This window comes from Neodiprion pinetum, chromosome 6, assembly GCF_021155775.2.
Source record: "Neodiprion pinetum isolate iyNeoPine1 chromosome 6, iyNeoPine1.2, whole genome shotgun sequence".
NCBI classification, from domain to species: Eukaryota; Metazoa; Arthropoda; class Insecta; order Hymenoptera; family Diprionidae; genus Neodiprion; species Neodiprion pinetum.
This window is the reverse complement of record NC_060237.1, coordinates 18,430,139-18,446,287: the sequence shown is the minus strand read 5'-3', so window position 1 is coordinate 18,446,287 and position 16,149 is coordinate 18,430,139. Positions and strand designations below refer to the sequence as shown.

The following is a 16,149-nucleotide window of genomic DNA, read 5'->3' as shown; positions in this document are numbered from 1 at the left end:
CAACAGTAACAAGTTATGCAAATATTGTTTAAATGCATCATTTTGTGACAGACGTTCGGATGTGAAACATGGAATTCATCTGAACATTAAAAGCCGGTTACCCAGAGACTATATTTACCGATTTCGAAAATAGAACGGTATTTGAAGAGGAGTTTAAAAAAATTTCGGTTACGCAAGACAAGCGAAATTCGCCGTGAATTAAGCTGAATTGTTGATATTCGTGATAGGTTAGGAAATTTTTCCATTTTGCGTTACTGGTGTCAGCATTTAAAACGTGTGAATACCAAATATGTGAAATACTACAGACCGATATTCTTTGAATACAGCAAGAGTTTACCATGACAGGCCAAAATAAAGAGATATCGATGAAACGAGCGACAAAAATTTGTTGACATTTATTTAGGTTATGTATACAAGGCCATCACAGTTCGATGCCAAGAATAATTCGGTCAGAGCAGTACTGACATCTGAATTCAAGCTATTGTTAAAACATCATTCGTAACGATAATTTATTATTTTTACTGTCTTATTGTTCACAGTGTAAATGAAGATATTTCAAAACTTCACTTACCTATGCGTATTATATCTCGCAGGCTTTGTGTACAGACGACAAGAGTATTCGTCCAAAAGAGTGGGATTATTGTTTGTGAATGTAAATGGGATAACAATAGAGTGAAAAAATCCAGAAATTTTGTGAAAAATTTGAAATCAGAATATATTATTTAAAAATTTTTTTTTCACTTTCTAATAGTAGAAATAGCAGAAAAAAATCACATTTCTCCCCCTCCTTGCTCTTCGACCCTGAGCACGATTGGTGTTGCAGAAAATCCAATATGGTGTCCGTCGTTTAGTGATGTATGTCGGATGTCCGTATTTTGTTAAAAAATTCATATAAACGAGGTTTATTACTATCAGTAACTATGAAAATTCGACTGAAACCGCCGTGTTGTAAATATAATTAACTATGGCCGTTAGTATACTTGACTGAAGAGTGTTAAAAACGTGTGTCAAAGAGGCGGTAGCTAGGTCATCGTGTATATCAGATTGGAAAGAGAAGAAAAGAGAAATAGAAAAATATTTTATGTAAAATTGAAAAAAAAAATTTATAAATAACAAGGTAAACCAAAAAGGACAAAATTACAGAAACCACAAACCTTTTGAAGTAACATGCATAAATCTGCGAGCATAGAAAATAACATGGAAATAACTCATCATGAAATGCAGATGGGCCATGTCAAAATAAAGAAAGATAATGTGACAATAGATACTGTATCGCAAGACGTTGAGTCTCGTCTTACATTGAAAACAGACAATCTTAACGAGGAACGACAAGCAAATGGCTTGCATCAAGTAAACGGAGTTTTAGACTCGCCAAAAAAATCCTCAGAACTATCGAGCATCGTGTCAGTATCCCAGGGTGTTGCGTCTAGTCATAAAAGTCAACGTGGTAAGTTTCTACGCGCTGCAGTTGAACATTCTTAATACCTTTTTCACATACCAGCAATAATGTGTCACGAGCCTTTGCCAGGTTAGATAATTCCTTACTTTTTATTAATTATAACAATTCTACATGAATCACCAAAATAAGTTTTCTGTCGGATATTCGAGTTCTATCAGGTTTGTAGCATAGAATCGGAATCAAGCTATCTAAGTTGGTTTAAGCGCGGTGTCACGGAACTGATAGCGTTTTTACGAGAATCTATCTCATTCGTTTGTTAAACATCGATTCGATTTGAAATGTTTTGTGATGCGATTGTTTTGATGTGCTGACCAGAACGCACTTTTCGGCAATAGTATAATCATTTTATGAGAAATTCCAAATGTATTCAAAATTTTACGCATGAATGAAATGGATTCTTGTAAAAATTCATACTCAAAACACCTTAATTCTGTTGTATATCATGTTGGATTACTTTTACAACTAGTATTTTCTAATCTTTAACTGGAACGAACATTTCATCATTGCACTGTATTTGATTGTCATTCTTCAAAAACTTGTTACAGACAATGTGGAGGAAACAGCGTCCGTGGAAAGTAAAAACAGCGATATTATGTATGTTAGTTACACGAGTGAACTCCAAATGCCAGATATTATGAAATTAATTCAGAAAGACCTGAGCGAACCTTATTCAATATATACCTATAGGTATTTTATACATAATTGGCCCAAACTGTGCTTTCTGGTACGTATTCATAGTGATGATGAATCAAGATCACGACAACGAATCCTCACCAATACTATTATTTGAGGAAAATAGATGATGTATACATATAAAATCTTAAGTTATCTCATTCTCAGACATACTTTCAGTTTGTAATTAAGAGACATGTATGTACCTCTCTAAAGTAATAAACTTCCACCGGGCATATATACCTTACCATTTAAAATAATATTATTTGAAAGGTGGATACATAAAAAAATTATACAAATTGTACACATGCAAATACTTTAAACTGAAGTTATGTCTATTCCGATTATTATTTTCAGAAACTGCGCTTTAAAATGGGGGTAAATACCTTTATTGAGACAGATTTTTTTTTCGTACGTAATTTTAATGACTATTTAAATTCTCGAAATAAATATAGTTCAAACTATTCAGACCGATACATAAAAATTGAAAAATCCATTAAACGTGTAAAAATCATGACCAATTTGTGTTTGCGCAGGATCAATTATTAGTAAGACAAAAAAATATATTTCAGAGGTATATGTGCTCAAACTAGTTTGAAATATTTGGCTTTCCTAATCTGAAAATGAGATCAATATTTGCGACAAGGTTGAAGTTAGTAATATAAATGTAACAAAACATTGAATGAAAAATCAGCATTTGCCATTACAGAATGACATGGAGGGAATTGTGTTTGCAAAATATGAGTATGTTTCGCTTAATTATGGCTTACCAAATATGAGACAATCCTGAAGTTTCGAGATACCAAATTTTCTTACCAATCGCGTTGTTACATGAAAATTACGAACTTCAATCTCATTGTTTGGTAACTTTAAAAGCAAAGTAGAATAATCAATGCAGGAGATTTAATTTGAAATTTATTATAACATTACATTTTATCTACAAAAGTTGAATAATTTTCATCGGTGACATAATGGTTCCGTGTTTTCTTTCTTTTCAAAGGCTATGCACGAAGAGGAGTGTGTTGGAGCAATTGTTTGCAAGCTTGATGTCCACAGAAAAGTGATAAAGCGCGGATACATTGCAATGCTTGCGGTAGATGTGAAATACCGTAAGCGTAAAATTGGTTCCAATCTTGTGAGAAGAGCGATTCAAGCAATGGTAGCTGATGACGCTGACGAAGTAGTTTTAGAAACGGAAATAACCAATCGACCAGCGCTTCGATTGTACGAAAATTTAGGTTTCGTTCGAGACAAACGATTATTTCGATATTATTTAAACGGTGTAGATGCCTTGCGATTAAAGCTTTGGCTGAGATGAAATTCAACCGCTACTTTATGCCTATAGGAACTCAAAATAACTGCATAATTGAATCGAGCACACTTTGCATGATTCAAATTGACGCTAAACGTCAACACCAGACAGGTTGACAATTTTGTGTTGTATTATTTCTTGTTGAACAACCATCATAATGTAAAATTTAATTACTTGAATTTCGTAATGCATGTCTACACTATAACAGATAATAAAAATTCACCATAATCATTACACAATCTCAAAGATTGGGCAATGAATTGGAAAAATTGAATTAAATAACCAATAGGCAAAAACCTCTCTGATGTTAACGTTGTATCATAATATTACAGATTGAAAGTTACAGTCTGACTTGACAAAAGATAAAAAACATGTCTATAAAATAAGACTGTGACAGTTGTATTGAAACTAATCTATTGTATTTATATTTTCTTGCGTCAAGATATAATTGTTGGAATTAAGCATGCAACCAAATATCTGTTGTCAGTTGGAACTCGGAAGTGAAGAAATAAAGGAATAGGAGAAATTTTTAAAGTTAATAATCACACGGTTAAAAACGAAGGTCCGATATTTATATATTATATGATGAAATATAAAAATGACCTTTTATGGAATGAAAATTTCAAAGTTAAGTGCGCATTAATTCTGCGAACAGACTGCACAGATTGCTGTTTATCAATCATACACACAGTTGTATGAAAAATTTCACAAAAACATTGTAATGTAACTATTTAAACAGAGACAGAAGGAGAAATGAAAGAGAAGACATGAAAAAATGTAAAAAATGTTAATAAAAATGCGTAAATGTTTTTACATACGTATACGCTTGCTTTATAATCTGCCAAGGTATTAAATACAATTATCTGTTGTTTGTCTGGCATCAACAACCAATTTCAAATATAATTGCTCAGTGGTTTCATTCTGTTTGTCTTCAGATATCAAATGTAAGACCGTGACTATTATTTGTAAAATAGAAATTTCATTTTTAACCTTCCGTACAGTCAAGTGTATAACTTTTCATGAGTCACAAGTGGTAAGTTGCTCCTCTAATAATTTCCTTAATCATAGATCGTGAATTACATACAACTCTATGACAGATAATTTATTGATAACTTATTAATACATGCATAGTCTTCTAGGTTCCATGCATAGTCCCATGATTTGGGTGTGTTCAATTAAATTGCGCGTGTTCTATCACACGTCAATAAGGAGGTTACTTAGTAACAATTAGCATAGATTTTCACTTGATTTCAATGATTTCACAATAAAAAGTTGGGCCATTGAAAAATTGCAAATAGCACCGTGCTATGAACTTCGTTTCTAATGTTCCAAAATAATAACGTCACCAAGAAGTATAACAGTTGCACAGCAGGGTTGATAGAATCTGAAAATCAAATAACTAAGTATCAAATTATATTTATGACTACACATTGTATATGCTAAAAGAAGATGCATTGCCAATTCCAATGGATGAATCAATCGCGCGACTTTTTCATTTTTTTATACAGTTCTTCGATACTATATAATTTTTGAATCAAATATAAATTGTGAAAACGTGGTGAATACGATTAATAGAATTGATTTTTGTGCTTACAGATGCAACACTTCTAAATATTGAACCCAAAAACTCATTCAGAAACCACAAGAGCAAAGAGGAACCAGTATCAAACGTAAAGGGGCATCTCCCAGTGGACAGCCAAAGTAATGAGCAGTGCTTCTGGGCAATACTATTTAGGAATCAAATAATTCTACTTAATAATCAGTCTCCGGTGAGTAGTGGATGTACTTTTTCAATGAAATTTTTTCTAGTTGTAGAAGTTCATCTTACTGATTCCACAACAGCCTATCTGCCTTTGAATTGTCCGTTTTGAAATTAAACCACAATTTATATACCAATGTAAAAATAAATATTTTTACAGAATTAATATATATACACTTATTATGACATATTTGACTTTAAAATTTGCAGACTTATGATCAGACGTTTGTTCTGGCAAGACAGGTTAATGACTGCGGTTTTTGTTTTCCTAGTCCTTTTAAGCCAGCTTCTTGATTGTATTTCGACATTTCATCACTACAAATTGAAAATATTTTTTGTTACTCAATATATTTATCACTATTGAGAGTAAATTGTTTATTTCATATCGTCATAGAAATACACTAGCAGAGTTGTTAGCAATTAGTAAAACTAGAAAAGATTTGTTGAAAAATCTGTAGTGTGTAATAGAATGGCTTGTTTTATGGACATTGCTTTGTGTTAGATTCTATTTGCTTGATGATTTGCAAAGGATTTATCACTTCTCTACAATGCTGATCGCAGAATATAGAAAACTGTTGCACAAGCATTCACGAGTTTTATTTGGGATACAGTTTTTTCTGTCAATCATGTATATCCAGAGTTTTTAAAATTGCTTGTCAAACGTCAATCTTAGGTCTGGTCAACTTGGAAAAGTCGGGAATTTTGATGATGAAAGATTGTACGAAATCTAACTCAAAAATGCATTAAAGCGTATTATATATAAAAATCTGTACTACCTACATTGTAAAACTAGATCAATTTATCAGACTGATGATAGTGTCCAAAATATCATCAATATCGTCATCATTGTTGTAAACTTTCAAGTCCCACTTATTCATGTTGTCTAAATCACATTCAGACTCTGCATCGTCTATACCTACAAAAAATAGAGTTTACCAAATTATATGCAATTTACTGAGACAGTATATGCCCATCACGCAAAAGTTAATGCAAATTGATAACGAGAAATTTATTATCATATTCACTGACCTGGTGTGAAGATCCATCCTCGTTTTGTCCTGATTTCATCATCAGCAATAATTCTTACAGTTTTACAAGCGCTGCCAAAATTTTCAACGAACCATTGAATATCAGTTTTCCGTCTTATGTCACTGACTATCCATATGGGTATATTACGAGCTGAAAAAAAGAATATATCACTACATGAAACAACATCAATTATAAAATAATACATCGTGTTATAAATGCGGAAACTAGGTGATTTCCATGGAGTATTGCCGTAAACACAGCATGAGCCAAGGCGACGTTCTAATAACACGAGTCTAACATAGCCTACTCGCGCATACATACTATTTCGAGCAACACCTATGAAGAAAAGTGTGATTTCAGAATCAGTTGAATGTAACAAGATAATTTAAAAGATATAGAAAGTTCAGCCATGCTCTGTCACATCACTGATTGTGCAAAAAGTTACCTGAAAAAAACTGTAATTCTGAAAATCATCTGAAGGTTTTCTTTCTCACACTGATTGGGAAAAAGGTATTTTACATACACTTTATAGGTTTAAAAAATCGAAGTATCAAAGGAGTTGCAACAAGATTTCGATACGCATTATTCGTACACGAAATACCTGTTTCTATGACGGTAAAGTGGGTCAGCAAATGCGCATGTGCAAAGTACAGAAAAGACTAATTTTGACTCCTCGCAGTTTTCTCAGGAGTTAAAGGCAGTCGTTTTTTTACTGCGCATATGCGCTCTTGCAAACAAATCTGACATTATGCGACCCTAACCTCAATGTTGTGCTTCGTGAAAAACCGTGTAACATATTCTTGTTACATAAAAACTTGTGTGTAACAAGAAGGCAATTGTCATTTCACCTCGCATATTTTCAATATTTGTCTTTGGCTCGAATGAGTACTCACCTACAACTCATAATGGAAACTTGCGCTTGGCCCGAAAAGATCGAATTTACCTCCGTGTTACACAATAATTTATTTTTGTTTTACAAACAGCAAAATTATAGAATATGTGATTTGTGAAAGAATGGTAAGGTGATATTACCATTATACATATCGATAGCAGCACGACAAAAGTAGCCAATATCTTTGTTCCTCATATTTTCACCCCATGCAATCATCTGTCCCCTGTATTTCTCTTTGTATTCTCCATCTCCAAGTAATTCTTTGAAATCTAGGTTCAAACTTTTGGCCCAATGAATTTTTATAGGTCCAGAAATCTTTATCGTCACGCACGGCAAATGGTTTAATCTGTGGAGTAGAGTAAATTGCAATTTTTTTTTTCAAAAGAAATACGAGAAAGTAAGTAAAATTAGAATGTGTAAATATGATCAAAGAAAATGAATAATAACCTGGTACGGATGCACAATTTATAGGCGAATAGAAATTAATACGTACGATCTGTGTTGATGTTTATGGTTTTACGCTATAACCTGACAATTGTTAAATTTGACATCATCACGTCGAGTCATGCATGTGCGTACGTGAATCCTGTTACATCACGTTATATTGATAGACGTATATTACCTTTGCTGTAAAATGTCAGTAATGTAATCCTTGCCGGACTTTCTTTTTCCACTGAACAGTAAAATACGACGAGGTTTCACTGAAAGAAATATTGAATCTTCGCTAGCATCTGCGCAGTCACGACTATCTGCAGCTGCCATTTGTAATTGGTATAGAGCTTATAGCAGATTTTCAATCATCGCAATCAGGTTGTCAGTATTTCAGTCTCAGTATGACGTCGACGGTAGTTCGCAATAGACGGGACTAACTTGTATTTTTAAACGTCCCAATACGAGAAAGAGCGATAAGGATAAAGACTGCTAACTTTATGAACTTTGCTTCGCAGGTATGGGCATGCTAATGCGAGCTGAAAGCCGGCGAGGGGTTGCAGTATTTTGCTATACCGACTCGATTTAAAATTATGATTCCATAGGATGGGTCGATACTGCAGGGGGACGATTATGTAATTTCACTTGACTAAACTTTGCAAACTAATCAGAATGCTTGAATGGTGGAAAATGTGAAAAGTGAAATTACAGAATTGAGCCCGAGGCTGAACATCTTTAGATATCTTCAGTCCCATAGTCTACGGCGATAATGCGAACAAAAGGATGAGTGGAATTTCTATCGAAATTGTCCCTCATGGGTTCTACCTAGTGCTACCCTTCCTGTATTTGTGATTGTAATTCAGTGGATTGTAGCGTATTGGGCTTATTGATGGGCTTAATGTAAAGCAGGCTACGTTCAATCGAAGGTTCTTACTCAGATGAGTACTGTGAACTCAACGAGGAATTTTGTTAATTTCGCTATGGTACGAATAGACTTATCTCCAATCAGAATGCGTCAATAACATGTCTCTAGTTGATACCGAAGTTAACCTAGAAGCCGGAGCGGCTGCGGCGAGTCCGAATTTAACGTATGCGAGTGAAGACAAATCTACGGGGGTCGTGATCAATGGGGTACACACCGATATCGTAATAAAAAACTACAGGTAGAGAATTCGCCAGAGATGGTGGACAGTAACGTTCAAGTGTATTTTAACCCCAAAACAATATAAATTGTTTAAAAAAAAAAATTTTCAGGAATCGTATGTTCTTGATTCTTACTCAGTTTGAAAAATTTGGTTCCATACTGACTGTGACCAAAGAAGAAGCTGCCAAGAGCGATGTTTACACAATAAAGTATGTATTTAAGTCACTGCTAGTGATTAGTATTACTGGATATACAGAGAAAGTTTTTTGCAGAACCTTATTGGGCAAGGATGATGATCAAATACACGCAGCAGCTCGGTACATTGCTGAGCAAATAGCTACAGAAAAGCCATTGCTAATATCAATTTGCTTAAAGGATTATGGAGTACAAACTGTGAAACATATAGTGGCTGCTATCAGGAAAATATAGTCTTTGATAGTCTTTGTGATTCTTCTTATAAATTGAAGAATCTTCATTCATCGATTGCTCATTTATAACACAATGACCTCGATATTTGGACAATTAGTAATTGGCCCACCTGGTAGTGGGAAAACTACTTTCTGCGATGCAATGTCAAAGTTTTTGACGAAACTGGGTAGAACAGTTGCTGTTATTAACATTGGTGAGCGTTGGGTTACATTATTGACTAGTCATTCCAGAAGCTCCCAAGCACATCTTTAAATCCTTGAAATTGCCACAGAATTGTTTATCTATTCTACCTGTGTTTCATAAATTATGCTCATTCTCTTTAATTCTTACATTGGATAAAATTTCAAAGAAGTTTAAATCAGAGTATGAGATTATATCAGTTTTCAATATTTTGGTTCTTTTTCTTTGTTATACGAACAGAAATAATTTTTTATTATAATGAACAAATGAGCATTTCATTATCACAAGCAGTTCAAAAAAAGTTTTGATATTGTTGTTTACTGGTACGATCTTTAAAAAAATTTGTGCATTCCTACCAGTTATTCAAATCTCTAAGAGAATACAATATTCAAAAATTTAAAGATTGCATAGTTATATTATTTTTTGTTCTTTGTGACTGCACTTAGATCCAGCGAATGAAAACATGAAGTATGTCCCATTGGTAGACATTTCGGAGCTGATTAAGCACGACGAAGTAATGACGACTTACAGACTAGGACCAAACGGTGCCTTGATTTACTGCATGGAGTTTTTAGAAGCGAATGTGAATTGGTTGATTGAAAAAATTCTCAATCTCAAAGGTTACTACTTGATCATCGATTGCCCTGGCCAAGTACGTTGATGTTAAACGTTTTTTAAATGAAGTTCTACTCCTCAAAATTATAGCATAACGTCAATATTTCATTTTCTAAATACTCATTCTTTTTCACGAGAAAGCAATATTTATGTCTTTATGTGTCTTATTTGTGAAATGGGATATTTAAAGAAATTATGTACATATTCATTTATTTTCACACGTAATATCTGTACAATATATTCAATGTAATATAATAATTCGAAATTTAAGGTAGAGCTGTACACCCATCACAAATCAATTAGTCGCATAGCAGAGAGATTGGAACAAAATCTTGTTAGACTGTGTTCCGTACAGCTAATTGATTCACATCATTGTAGTGATCCAGGTGAGTATTTTTTATTACTCAGGTCACTCGCAAAGTTTTGCAATTTGTGCACGTCGTGGTCTTGGTGATACCATGCCCTGGTACAGAGAGAAAATATGCAAAAATTTTTACATGGAAAAGTAACGAAAGAGTACGTTCGTCTCAGGTGATTGACAGGCTTCAAAATCTGAGTCATAGTTCTCGCCTTGAAACTTAGCTCCTACATTGTGAGCACACTCCAGAACATAGAGCAAAGGAGCCTATTTACTCAGGCTTGACTAACTCTTCTGGATCACCCTCCTAATAGTCGTAACCCAGGTCCCTGTGGCTGCCCTATTCCCAGAATTCGACAGCTAGAAGTAATGCATTTTCCCAGTAATACTGAGCTTTTTGCCGAGCGTGACAGAATATCTACCGATATTCCGAAAGAAAAGTGGATGGGCTGGTTTAGTTACTGGATACGGCGAATGGAGAAATGTATGCAGTGTCGGGCAAATTACTTCGAGAAACTGTTAATAGTACGTTCATTTTGCAAAACTTTTCGACTGACTTACTTATCAATACAGGATTATTTAGTCAAAGATTTATAATTGTTTTGTTGTTATTACAGGAAAATATTTGTCATCCTTAATGCTCTGTACCAGCACAATGCTACATCTAGGATTACCCCACATTAATGTTTTGACGAAGATAGATGAAATGAAGAAATTCAGAGATCGCTTGGCATTTAATTTTGAATTTTATACGGAAGTTCTTGATTTACAATATCTTTTGGAAAAGCTCAATGAAGATCCCTTCACTTCAAAGTAATTATTCATTTGTGATTACATGGTGATGGGTGTTCAGATCATTTTATTTATGTAAACATATCTAAAAACGTAGACTTTATCTTTTTCGCAGATGCAAGTATTTAAAAGATCTGTGGTTAATAGTATAATTAATTTGCAGGTATAAAAAATTGAATGCCGCTTTGGTTTCACTGGTTGAAGATTACAGCTTAGTGAGTTTTATACCATTAGATACCTCCAATCAGTCTCTTCTATTGCAAGTAAAGAATGCAGTAGATAAAGCAAACGGTTACATTTTTGGTGGCAATGAACCAAAAGACGTTCAAACATTACTCGCATGTGCTGTTGGTGCCATTAGTGAAACTGAAAAAATGTCTACAATTGATAATTATCTATAAGATTGATCTCCCGAACGTATTAATTTACAACCAATTAGAATATATTTTGGTATAACAAACTAGTAATCAGATATTCTACTGGAATGGCTTTTAAGATATACGAATTTTAGATATAAACGATAATAAAATTCAGTTAAGTAAATTCTCATTTGTTATTTGCTTATGAAATAGTATCAAATGTATAATAAAATTGAAGATGTATCATTCACTTTTTTATATTTGAATGTATGGAATAGTTAATAAAACCTGTGAAAGGAATCACCTGAAGAAAAGTTTTAATTTATTTTCCGATTCTGCAGTTTCGTATATAATAAGACTTATCAACCTACTAGAGAATGAACGTTTTTAAAAGTTAGTGCTTGCATGCATTCGTGAAAACTTGAAAAGATATGGACTAAATGTTGATGAGCCATTAATTAATACATACCAGCTGGAAAATGGAAATATCTTTTAACACAGTGATCTTGAATCAAGAAAGGGCTGTCATTACACAAATCATTGAAATGCTCGACGTTCAGGTTTACTACCAATCAGTTATTTACAACAACGTTGAAGCGTTTATGATACTGTGAGAACAACTTTGTTCACCTGATAATCTGACATAGTTATTTGACAAAGTAGTATTATTGATGACACAGTTATGAACGACATACTGATTGATTACTTGAACGTTTGCAATGGTATGTCATCAATTCCTTTAGGAACTTTGAGTCCACGCCTGTTATATCCAAAGGCTGCTTGAATAATTTGAATTGCAGCTTCGACTGTTTTTTTAACGTCACGTTCGGTACCAATGTGTGGATTGACTTCCACTAAATCTACAGCATTTAGTCGACCTGTATTATAGATTTCTTCCATCAAGTGAATCCCTTCTCTCAAAGTAAGACCCCCTCGAACTGTCAAGAAAATAATCGCAAACTAACATGTACCATTTATCAATACTCACAAAATTCATGGTTTCATCAAACACTCATTTTGTTCATATAATATGTCTTTTACTACCTGGGGTTCCAGTGCTTGGAGCTTCCAAAGGATCGAGTGAGTCAATATCAAAGCTGACATGTAAAGATTTGTTATTTTCTGGATCTACTTTAGATAATGCCATATGTACAACGTCATGTATACCTGAAAATATCAGACAAGTTACTTTACAAAATAAGGATGATTTTACCCACTGAAAATGAAAAATGATTTACCCATCTCAAAGAACATTTCTCATTTCAGATAAGTCAAACACTTTGAATTTCAGCTTGATTGGGATGTAGTATGAATATAAGTAGTACAATAAATTTTAGAAATTCTTGAATTTTTATTGTTATCTGTAAAAATGAATAAAAGCAAGTTTGAAAATACTAAGGTAGAGAGTATTACCATATCGTTCAACATCTCTGATTCCATAAGCATTGATCCCAAATTTTTCGATTACTAGTCTTTCGTAGCGATCCACAGACCTCAAACCAATATATCCGACACTTCTTATGGATAACCTGAAATTATTCAAACTTGTAAACCTATGACTTTCAGGCAGGAAAGTTGTTCAGATGGACTTTGATTTATATCTATGAATTAGGTTTACATATCGCCATTCCTAAATTACATGAAGCTTTATCGTTCATTCGGCTAAACATGGTGCTGACAATATTCAGTGATCTGATTTCTCTTAAATGAAATCAATCTTATTTTTGCATTTAATTAAAAAAAATTTTAAATCCATGTTACTTCAAAATTCGGTTTCAATCCATTGCCTATACCTTGATTGTTTGTTGACAGAGACCCTTCCAAGCCACAGGGTCACCACCTATGCCAATAAATATACAATTTTTATCCGAGCCGAATGTAATAGACATATGCTACCAACTAAATGTTGTGTACGTGTTGCCGAAGGCAGCGACCTCGTGTGCTGGAAGGGTCTGTTTCAACAGACATTCACTGTATATTACGGTCTTCATCTCAAACATTCATCATACCACCACATTGTTTCTTGGGTCATAACTATTGGTCAAGTCTTGTACCAAGTACAACGAAGAAGATTCATGCTTACACAGGTTTTTGCCAATCCATACCAGGTAAATATGGCCAATAATCGGATAACTCTTTAGTCAGCAACGCTACTGGCATACCATGCACATTGCCACTTTCGCTAGTTGCATTTGTATTGAGATCTGCATGTGCATCTATCCATAAAACAGCCACGTCTTTTTTGACCTGTAGAACAAATTTTATATTTCAAATATTTGTTGCATAGCAGGAACCTTTGTTAGTGGTAACGAGATTCAAAATTTGAGTGTCAGCCCAATCATTAATTATAGTGTACATTAAGTACGTACTTTAACATGTGCATCTATACTCCCTACGCCAAGACTATGGTCACCACCAAGAGTTAATACTTGTCTGCCATCATTTAAAATCTGTTCCACCTTTTCTGATAGGCACTTAGTACAACCCGCGAAATGACCTAAGTGAGTCATGTTCTTTACTGCCACATCCTCAACTTCATAAGATAGGTCACCATAATCTTTGATGTCAATCCCTACATTGTTAAGTATAATGCAATTAACATATTTTACAATATCTGACTGCAGGTCGCAGAGTAACAATAGTTATCCAAATAATTTTAATGTGGATAAAATCTTTACTTACCTAAAACTTCTAATTCCTTAACTAGCCCTGCAGCTCTGATCACATGTGGGCCTTTTGCAACTCCAACTTTTTCCTGAGCAGACACATGCAGTTATATAACTAACAGTTTGAATTTACGATAATAATTTAATGGATACCTACTAATTTTATATTATACTGAAATTCAGATTTCAAAATAAGCATAAGATGAGTAATCGAATATTGATAGGGATCTATCATTTCCAAATTTCTTTACAAGAATATCATTTCGAATGAGCATGAGCTGACTCCCCGGAAATATATTTATTGAGATGATAAAAATTGACAATGAATAATTGATTCTTGCTTACAAAGAAATAATAAATTTTGTAATATTTTAGATACTATCATTGTGTAGCGTAATTGTTGTAGATTTACAACCTCACGCTCTTGTTTGTAGTTAATTCTCTGAAATAACTTTGGGAATAGATGAACACATATAAAAAATGAATCAAGAAAGAAATAACGTTAGCACGGCACTTGAAAATAAAAAAAAATACGAACTATCTAGGTGTCCAAAAATGTATATTTAGCTCGTAATTAAAATATCAAATCGTTTTTCTGAGGAACTTACTGATGATGTTTCTACTATTAAATACTCCATAAATGATCATAGACTGACATTGACATAGTCAGTAAACTTGGAAAAAATAGCGTTATTGTAAATGTGTTATTAGTATAACACATAGTTTATTTAAAGAAAGTGTTTTTGAAACGCACTTGCCCTGCCTCAAAAGGTACACCCACTATGCCGACTTTTCCATAGTATCGTTTCAAGACTTGTCTTGTAATATGTTTAGCGTGCGAAAACATCTTGCTGTATGAAGATGCTTGGTTGGTACTCAGGCTGATATCTTGTCTGAAATTAATAAGTATATAAAGTTTGACGGCCTACGACCTTGAATTGCTGATATGATAATTGGGTTGTCCTTCTATGATTTTGCAATATACCCATTATAATGTATTACCTATTGAACTTGAAAACTAATTAACATGTTGCGGGTAATACTAGTAGAAAAAAAGTATAATTGAGAAGACACGATGGAATGGCGGATAAAGAATATATAACAAGTAACTGATACATTTTAAAACACATGTAGAGCACGTTACATATAAAACATACAACTAGCAAAGCAAAAACTTCACCGTAAAAATAGTAGATATCTTGACCATAGGAATCATTTTTTGCAGATAATGTTCTTTACATGATGTATCTCGCACATTGATATAAAATTCTATTTTTAGCATATCGTGGACGTTTAATATTGCGAAATGTCTTGTCAGAATAAGGATATAATACTCGATGATAGTCACTCTATATTCATACACTGTGAGTAATGTAAACATAAACTGTACAGAGTAGAATACTGAGTGCAAATGTTCACTCTAATTTGTCATTGCATCCACATAGAAATTCTAAACGTAAAAAATTTATTTTCAAAGAAAATTATCTATCTGGAACTTATTAGCAATTGCGCATAGATTAAAAAATTTATAATTATATGTTATAAAATTTGTAATTCGTGATTGATCATGCTTACAGTTCGCTGCTGCATCGTCATTATAATGATATCACCTAACCAGTAACGACGATAAAATCCATTGAAAGCAAACCCACTTCTGGCAGATCCATAAGTCGGAGCTTCTTCCACTTTTGTTGATATTGCTGTAAATAGCGAGCATAAATGCTAAACATGATAATCACCATGACTGTAAACTGACACATTGATTTACAGCAACGAAAGACAAAAGGTTTTCTCCTCCAATTTATGTTTACTGTGATATTTGATACTGTAATTAACATTATTTCAGTTTTATTCTACATATACTACTAGAGATTTCGTAAACTATCAGGTTTGAAGTGATGTACAGCTTGACCAACTAGTATCATCCAATCCCATTCTTTAGAACTCGTGTAACGCCCGTGGTGATTCATTATCATGCCAAACTTCTGGGGCTTCTGGGGTAAAGTTGGGAAAGAAAAGAAGGATTATTTCCTAAACAAAATGTAATCAATTCA

At 33.6% G+C, this 16,149-nt stretch overlaps 4 protein-coding genes across 13 annotated transcripts; 2 read left to right on the top strand and 2 right to left on the bottom strand.

Annotated features, from left to right (window-relative positions):
- Positions 1–243: 243 nt before the first annotated feature.
- On the top strand, positions 244–4,716 carry LOC124222140 (N-alpha-acetyltransferase 30). The gene is made up of 3 exons (XM_046632788.2): positions 244–1,447; positions 2,005–2,183; positions 3,132–4,716. Exons 1-3 carry the CDS (start codon positions 1,168–1,170, stop codon positions 3,447–3,449), a joined length of 777 nt encoding a protein of 258 aa, XP_046488744.1. The 5' UTR covers positions 244–1,167; the 3' UTR covers positions 3,450–4,716.
- Pmvk (Phosphomevalonate kinase) lies at positions 3,034–8,068 on the bottom strand. 6 transcript variants are annotated; one of them, XR_006883941.2, is made up of 7 exons: positions 7,746–8,067; positions 7,264–7,469; positions 6,232–6,381; positions 5,983–6,118; positions 5,272–5,517; positions 5,038–5,170; positions 3,034–4,827 (listed from the first exon to the last, which is right to left on the bottom strand). XR_006883941.2 is itself a non-coding variant. In XM_046632798.2 (5 exons), exons 1-4 carry the CDS (start codon positions 7,883–7,885, stop codon positions 5,997–5,999), a joined length of 618 nt encoding a protein of 205 aa, XP_046488754.1. In that variant the 5' UTR covers positions 7,886–8,067; the 3' UTR covers positions 3,034–4,827; positions 5,983–5,996. The 6 variants fall into 6 exon arrangements, 1 of the variants encoding a protein (XP_046488754.1); XR_006883943.2 differs by lacking the exon at positions 5,038–5,170 and having other exon boundaries at positions 5,415–5,517; positions 7,746–8,068; XR_006883939.2 differs by having other exon boundaries at positions 5,038–5,517.
- On the top strand, positions 7,494–11,729 carry LOC124222137 (GPN-loop GTPase 2). 2 transcript variants are annotated; one of them, XM_046632783.2, is made up of 7 exons: positions 7,494–8,715; positions 8,807–8,905; positions 8,969–9,318; positions 9,752–9,957; positions 10,192–10,306; positions 10,896–11,091; positions 11,234–11,729. In XM_046632783.2, exons 3-7 carry the CDS (start codon positions 9,198–9,200, stop codon positions 11,469–11,471), a joined length of 876 nt encoding a protein of 291 aa, XP_046488739.1. In that variant the 5' UTR covers positions 7,494–8,715; positions 8,807–8,905; positions 8,969–9,197; the 3' UTR covers positions 11,472–11,729. The 2 variants fall into 2 exon arrangements, with proteins under 2 accessions (XP_046488739.1, XP_068993255.1); XM_069137154.1 differs by having other exon boundaries at positions 8,959–9,318.
- Positions 11,383–16,035, bottom strand: arg (arginase). Of its 4 annotated transcripts, none has more exons than XM_046632772.2 (8): positions 15,098–16,035; positions 14,850–14,988; positions 14,112–14,184; positions 13,799–14,001; positions 13,513–13,676; positions 12,843–12,958; positions 12,474–12,596; positions 11,383–12,367 (listed from the first exon to the last, which is right to left on the bottom strand). In XM_046632772.2, exons 2-8 carry the CDS (start codon positions 14,940–14,942, stop codon positions 12,132–12,134), a joined length of 1,008 nt encoding a protein of 335 aa, XP_046488728.1. In that variant the 5' UTR covers positions 14,943–14,988; positions 15,098–16,035; the 3' UTR covers positions 11,383–12,131. The 4 variants fall into 4 exon arrangements, with proteins under 4 accessions (XP_046488728.1, XP_068993253.1, XP_068993254.1 ...); XM_069137152.1 differs by having other exon boundaries at positions 15,276–16,035; XM_069137153.1 differs by having other exon boundaries at positions 15,671–16,035.
- Between the last annotated feature and the right edge of the window lie 114 nt (positions 16,036–16,149).